Below are 6,666 nucleotides of genomic sequence, written 5' to 3' on the forward strand. Positions count from 1 at the left end.
GCTTCAATGGAAAAGTCGTGCCTTTTTTACCTAACCAGACCTTCTCCGCATTTGCGTCTTCCTTCTTCATGATCTCTCAATTCTCTCGCTTTTAAAGACCTAATCAAAACCCTTAAACCCCACAACCCAGTTCCCTCTTTTCGAATTCTTCATTCTCTCTCTCTCTCTGAATCGATTTGAAGGTTGTAGCTATGGAAGCAACAGCGTTATCATCTGGGTTTCATCCTCTTGTGAAGCGTAACGGTTACAGGGTTCCAAGGTTAGGGTCCTCTCCAATCGAATTTAGCGTTTTTTTTTCTTCTTCTTCTTCTATCGTTTTAGGGCTTTACGAATTCGCAAATTGTTGATTTTGTTGATCGATTGGGTTTTATGTATGGTACAGGTCATCATGTTCTCAGAGAAAGTTTGTATCTTTGGTTCGTTGCGATTTAAAAGATAGATCTTTTGGAATCAACAAGAAATTGAAACCTGAAGGGTCGTCTATTGCGATCCGTAGATTGAGTTTCAAGACTAATGTGTTTGAGCAAGCTCGTTCTGTAGCTGGAGACACTTCTTTTGATGATACTACTACAGCTAAAACACGTTCTCATGTTGCAGAAGATAAGATTGGTGTCTTGCTTTTGAATTTAGGTGGTCCTGAGACTCTTAATGATGTTCAACCTTTCTTGTATAATCTCTTTGCAGATCCGGTGAGAGTCTCTCTACTTTGCCTATTGTATGAGTTTTTGAGTTTTGGAGTTGTTTGGGAGTGATTATTGGTTTGTTGTTGCAGGATATTATACGGCTTCCTAGACCGTTTCAGTTTCTTCAAGGGACTATAGCTAAATTTATATCTGTAGTACGAGCACCGAAATCCAAAGAAGGGTATGCTGCTATTGGTGGTGGCTCTCCTTTGCGTAAAATAACTGATGAGCAAGCAGATGCTATTCAGATGGCGTTGCAAGCAAAGAACATTGCTGCTACTGTCTACGTTGGTATGCGGTATTGGTATCCATTCACTGAGGAAGCTGTTCAGCAGGTGAAGTTTATCTCTGTAGTGGTCTTTTTTTTTTCTCACAGCTTAATCATAATCAGAGGCTCCTTTCTAGTTGTGATGAGTTGCTTATGCCTGTTTAGTAGTTAATCTTAACAAGCTCTAATTATGCTTAACCAGATAAAGAAGGACAAAATTACAAGACTTGTTGTTCTACCATTGTACCCTCAGTATTCTATCTCCACGACGGGTTCAAGCATCCGCGTTCTCCAAGACTTATTCAGGTGTGTGTAAGCCACAATGCATATTCACAGTTCATTGTTTTCTTGTTTTCAAAAAAGATTTTGTAGTTACACGAGCGGCCCTTAACATGAATGACCTTTTCAGGAAAGATCCATACCTAGCTGGCGTGCCAGTTGCTATTATAGAGTCCTGGTACCAAAGGCGAGGCTATGTCAATTCCATGGCCGACCTCATTGAGAAGGAGCTTCAAACTTTCTCTGATCCTAAGGAGGTACAATTATCCGCTCTGGTTTTCCCCTTCATTATAAAATTTTAGTCCAAACACTGGTTAAATTGGTTCCTTGTTTGTGTGATTTAGGTTATGATATTCTTCAGTGCCCATGGTGTTCCAGTCAGCTACGTAGAGAATGCTGGAGATCCATACCAGAAGCAGATGGAAGAGTGTATTTACTTGATAATGGAAGAGCTAAAAGCCAGAGGGGTTCCGAACAACCATAAATTGGCATACCAGGTTTGGTCATATCCAGTGTTATAAAAGTTGCTTGGCATTACCTCTTCATGTCAAACCCTCTAATTGATTCTTGCAATAATCCTTTCATTTCCAGAGTCGTGTTGGGCCTGTTCAGTGGCTGAAGCCGTACACTGATGAGGTTCTTGTTGACCTTGGTAAGAGTGGTGTTAAGAGTCTACTAGCTGTTCCAGTCAGGTGAGAGAACATATAATAATCCCGTAGCTCATTTTGGTGTTCTGGCAAAGATACTTCCCGAGCCCCAATCATCCAAAAAAGCTTTCTGATGATTTCGTCTTCTGATTCTATAGTTTTTATTAACCATTTTGGCTTATTTCTTATCTTGGATCTCAGTTTCGTGAGTGAGCACATTGAGACACTTGAAGAGATAGACATGGAATATAGGGAATTAGCTCTGGAGTCAGGGGTAGAGAACTGGGGACGGGTCCCAGCGCTAGGTCTCACGCCATCTTTCATCACCGACTTGGCTGATGCAGTGATAGAATCGCTTCCTTCAGCAGAAGCTTTGTCAAAGCCAAATGCAGCGGCCTCAGATGATAGCGAGTCGTCAGATGCTTTCAGTTACATTGTCAAGATGTTCTTCGGTTCGATTCTTGCTTTCGTATTGCTTCTCTCCCCAAAGATGTTCCATGCTTTCCGGAACCATATTATCTAGAAGAAAAATCTATAGAATCTCCTATGAAAAGTTGGTTTTGTGTTAGTCTTTTCTTGGAGACATGTCTTGGTCAAATTCAATATATATTGTCCAATCTATTGAAGTACTAGCACACCAGCTCTAATAAGCTGATGTGGTTGAGTAGTTCAATAGATTGGACTATATATATTAAATTTGACTAAGAAATAAACTAAGAGGATTGGAATAAAGAATGAGAAGGGTTATTAGAAAGTTCGTGAGGAAGAGACAGGATTAGATGTATTTCAGTGTTTCACATTGAAGATTCATGTAGCTATAAAACATAGTGCTACGTTCCTATTAGAGATGAGGAGATGAGTATATTCTATCATTATTTGGTTTGTTTTTTTCCTGTTCTTCAATGTTTGGTTCCAAACTGTAACTGTCAAAAGCATTTTGTGGTTCATAGTTTTAACAAAATTAGTTATTCAAGTTTCCACAACACCAAACTTGCTATATATTCATTTCCATCCTATTAATACACAACTCAAAGTCCAAAGTAGAAACAATCCTCTATCAATTCACATTCCATTTGAACACAAACAGGAAGAAATAACACATAGCCGAAAACACAGAAACTCTGTTTTGGCTCTATAACAGTTCGTGTGGAAACTCATTCCGGCCGTGTCTGGATCAATCCTTGACGTGAGAGATTCTCAATGGAATCCGCAATAACTCTGGCGCTAGACTGCATGTACCCACCTGCACAAAGTATCATCACATACTCACATCAATACTTTTCTTTTGAAACCATTACTGATTACTCATTTAAATCCAATTTAGCACCTGAAGTCAGCATCACAAGAGGAATATTTTTTTCCCTTGCAAATCTGAAGACTTTCTCGTCTCTACTTGTTATACCATCAGGGCTTATCTGCAACAAGAGTCACCAAGTTCGTAACTGAGGAAGAAAACTATATTCTGCGATACCTGAAGTATATAAATTACCTTTAGACGCCCCAGAGGGTCTCCGTCTAAGATATCAGTCCCAGCATTGTAAATCACTAACTCTGGTTGGAAATTTCGCGAAGCAACCTGAGAGTCACAGAAAGGTTCCCTTAAGATCACTAAAGACGACAGAGTTGTTAATAATGTTTTTTGGAGGAACCAAGTTCCCATGCTCCTACTCTAGTCAGACTATATCACATATGTGAACTGCAAGGAAACAAGAGATTAAGGGAATGATTGAATGCACACCTCAAGAGCTTCATCTAGCTTCCTCAAATAGTCGTCAGTGGTGGTCCCGCTCTGTCAAGATATAGAAAAAGGACAGAACTATTATGTGACACTAAGAAAATCAAACTAATTCCAGCTGATAGTGTAAGAAGATAGGCTTACCACGACCTCAACCTTCTGATCGATAAATCTCCTAGCTCTATAATCCTGTAAGAATAAAAAACAGCGCAGATACATCCAACTGTTAAAGCAAGCATAGACAAAAACTGCACTAAAAGTTTAAAGGAATTGAAATGACTTCAAACGAGCCAAAGCTCCAAAGATGACTGCTTACGAAAGGGTATATCTCGGGATTGTACATATCCAGAATGTAAACGCGATCTGCAGACAGTATACTGTTATCCCCATATTAAACACCGTTAAGACAAAACATAGTGAAATAAATAAATGTTTCTCATACTGTCATCGCCAAGATCTGTTTCGTGGCCATTCCCTTGATGAGCGTCAAGATCTATTATCATAACCCTGTACAAGTTTTATAAGGTCAAGAACTAACATGGTTTTAGCGGGGTAATTTACATATCAAGGTCCCCGGATAGAAGCAAACATTAACAATTAGATATAAACTTTACCTTGATATTCTTAAACGAAGAAATGCAAAGTGAACACAGAGAGAAATATCAGCGAAGGCACAAAAGCCGCCTCCTCTCTCGGCAGTACAATGATGAAAACCTCCTCCAATATTAATTGCCCATCCACGTTCTGTTGCGAGTTTGGCTGCCAGAATCGTCCCACCAACCTGTCACACACTGATTCTGTAATAATTCCGCATATATAAAGTTATAGGAAACAATCAAAGACATAGAGCAACATATGATTCTTCTACCTGCTTACGGAATGGGTAAAGAACTTTCTGCTGCACAAGAAAATTAGGAAAAAAGGCAACGGGTGGAACCTATACATTGTAGGAAAAGTCAGTTCAACAAGAGGAATCAAGTAGATGATTGACTTGCCAAAACAAATCAAATCACCTCGGCTATCCTAGCTACAGTAGCACTGCTTTTCAAACTGTTTAGGTAGTTCTCCGAATGAACCTGATACAGAACAACCACAAATGAAAATGTTAAACAAACGTCAAGATGCTAATACAGACATAAAGGGAACCATATTGAAAACGAAGTAGTACCACTAAAAGATCAGTCACTGAAGCTTCAAGAGGGTCAACGATTGATTTCTCCTCCAAAAACCCATCTGAAACAAGGAACTTGCAAACTCTACCCCACTTGGTCGAATCAAATGGGTGCCTACGCACAATATCAAATATCAAATATCAAACTCAAAACCAATACAAAAACATTCGAATTCAGAAGCTAAAGAGACTAATTCAGAAGCACTTCACAGATACTAATTAGTCAACGAATTCCCAAAGAAAAGTTCCAAAACTGGGAAAAAAAAGACTCACAATTTCTCAATACCCAAGAAGGAGATGTTATATGCCGATGAATAGATGATCGAAACCTATTGATCAAAACCAAAATCAAAAACATTTTCTTAGTCAAAATCTTCCTTTTGGGCACGAAAGAGACATCTGTGTTACCTTTGAAAGAGGGACGTCGAAGTAGAGTTTGCTGTTGAGAATTCGCTCCCGCCGGAGAGCTTCCGGATGGGTCGCCATCGAAAACGATGACATTTCGGAGGTTCGATTACAGCAGAAGAGAAATTTGTAGACTTTGATGGCGAGAAACGTGAAGAGCAAGTAAACGGCTGAGTTGCGAGTGAACTCGGTCCAGGTCGAGATGACTCGGGTATCTGTCATACGTTTTTTGGTCTGAATCGGTGAGATATTTCTTTTTTCTTTTTTTTGGCTGTGGAGAGTTTTTTTTTCTTTTTTTGGAGAGCGGTGGTGCCGACTAATATCAAAACGCATGGAACAAGCGCGTTTCTTTGCCTTTTTACTTGGCTATTTTAAAAATCAAAATGTCTCTCAAATATATAATTCTCTACATATATTATAATAAATTAGAACCCTTTTATTGTACGGATTTAAAGCCTTGTAAATTAAATTAAAAATATATTAAAATTTGTTGTATGTTAATTATATTGTTTTATGTTTGTTATAATATATAGATTTTATATCTATTTACAATTCTTTTATGAAAATTTGTTATAAATATTTTTGAAAATCCCCCATCGATATTTTATGTAGGTTACCATTAAAAGCGCAATTTTTACATTTAAATATATTGTATATTACAAATATATTTTTTACCACCACCAAAAAAATGTCTGTATGAACACATTAAGCCAACTATTATATATCTTTTTACTTTCACTTTTGCATAGTATTTTTAATTAATTATTGGCTCAAAAAACATTTAGAATAAAAAATATATTACCTAGTATACTTGTAACATCCGCAAACCAAAACTCTGCGTTTTGGGGATACACCAAGGGCGACACCAATAGTTTCTGGTTCGACCTGATTGATTTAATTGTCGATTTTGGTCGGTTTGGTTTAGGTAAAACCATTGAACCGAGCTATTTAAGTGTTTTATCGACATATAAGGGTTTTGGAAGTTTATTTTGGTCGCCGCTTCTTTGTTTTGAGAGAAAAAGAGAGAAAAGAAGTGTTCTTGAGATTTTGAGAGGATTGGTGAGATTTCTTGGTTGTTCTTGAGAGATCCAAGGCTAGGAAGGTGTTATAAGCTTGCTAGGAGGGTTGGATTCGTTGCTGTTGGTCAGAATCTTCCTGAAAAGATGTGAGTGCATGACCATGGCTGATCTAAGCCTGAGATTCCTTTGTCCTACGGATGCAAATGGATTTGGGTTTGAGTTGGACGATTTGGTGGTGATTGGAAGCGAGATGGGACTCCCGGCTTCAAGCGGGTCGTGATTGCAGAGTCAGTGTCGATCGAAACCAGGAAGGTGTCGGTCGACACCAGTGAAGTAGCATCGGTCGACACTGTGGGGTAGTGTCGGTCGACACCAAGAGCCAGTGTCGGTCGACACCACCCTTCCAGCGAGACGACATTTGTTGATTGTTTTGGACATTGGTATCTCAGTTGCTTGTGT

At 38.8% G+C, this 6,666-nt stretch overlaps 3 protein-coding genes across 3 annotated transcripts in view; 1 reads left to right on the plus strand and 2 right to left on the minus strand.

Moving 5' to 3' along the window:
- The window catches only part of LOC104738204 (histone deacetylase 2-like), a 1,219-nt gene extending 1,149 nt beyond the window's left edge, over positions 1-70 (minus strand). The window contains exon 1 of the mRNA XM_010458413.1: positions 31-70. Within this exon, the coding sequence (XP_010456715.1) occupies positions 31-70 (40 nt within the window). The remainder of the gene's footprint in view (positions 1-30) is intronic.
- Positions 7-2,763, plus strand: LOC104736630 (ferrochelatase-1, chloroplastic/mitochondrial-like). Its single transcript, XM_010456648.2, has 8 exons — positions 7-259; positions 383-689; positions 773-1,018; positions 1,154-1,257; positions 1,361-1,487; positions 1,575-1,727; positions 1,822-1,922; positions 2,079-2,763. The coding sequence occupies exons 1-8, from the start codon at positions 192-194 to the stop codon at positions 2,398-2,400; spliced, it is 1,428 nt and encodes a 475-aa protein (XP_010454950.1). The 5' UTR covers positions 7-191; the 3' UTR covers positions 2,401-2,763.
- On the minus strand, positions 2,825-5,513 carry LOC104736629 (histone deacetylase 2). The gene is made up of 13 exons (XM_010456647.1): positions 5,192-5,513; positions 5,057-5,112; positions 4,781-4,898; positions 4,626-4,688; positions 4,481-4,549; positions 4,227-4,393; positions 4,055-4,119; positions 3,929-3,975; positions 3,757-3,801; positions 3,616-3,666; positions 3,367-3,453; positions 3,205-3,292; positions 2,825-3,120 (listed from the first exon to the last, which is right to left on the minus strand). Exons 1-13 carry the CDS (start codon positions 5,408-5,410, stop codon positions 3,032-3,034), a joined length of 1,164 nt encoding a protein of 387 aa, XP_010454949.1. The 5' UTR covers positions 5,411-5,513; the 3' UTR covers positions 2,825-3,031.

The sequence above is a fragment of the Camelina sativa genome, chromosome 13, assembly GCF_000633955.1.
Source record: "Camelina sativa cultivar DH55 chromosome 13, Cs, whole genome shotgun sequence".
Classification (NCBI taxonomy): Eukaryota; Viridiplantae; Streptophyta; class Magnoliopsida; order Brassicales; family Brassicaceae; genus Camelina; species Camelina sativa.

Excerpts from the sequence above, each read along its gene's own strand:
- LOC104736630 (XM_010456648.2), top strand. The coding sequence starts at position 192 with ATGGAAGCAACAGCGTTATCATCTGGGTTTCATCCTCTTGTGAAGCGT. Across the intron at positions 260-382 it reads AACGGTTACAGGGTTCCAAG|GTCATCATGTTCTCAGAGAA; the intron begins GTTAGGGTCCTC and ends TGTATGGTACAG. Across the intron at positions 1,258-1,360 it reads GTTCTCCAAGACTTATTCAG|GAAAGATCCATACCTAGCTG; the intron begins GTGTGTGTAAGC and ends TGACCTTTTCAG.
- LOC104736629 (XM_010456647.1), bottom strand. The coding sequence starts at position 5,410 with ATGACAGATACCCGAGTCATCTCGACCTGGACCGAGTTCACTCGCAAC. Across the intron at positions 3,976-4,054 it reads AACAGATCTTGGCGATGACA|ATCGCGTTTACATTCTGGAT; the intron begins GTATGAGAAACA and ends TACTGTCTGCAG. Across the intron at positions 3,293-3,366 it reads ACCCTCTGGGGCGTCTAAAG|ATAAGCCCTGATGGTATAAC; the intron begins GTAATTTATATA and ends CTCTTGTTGCAG.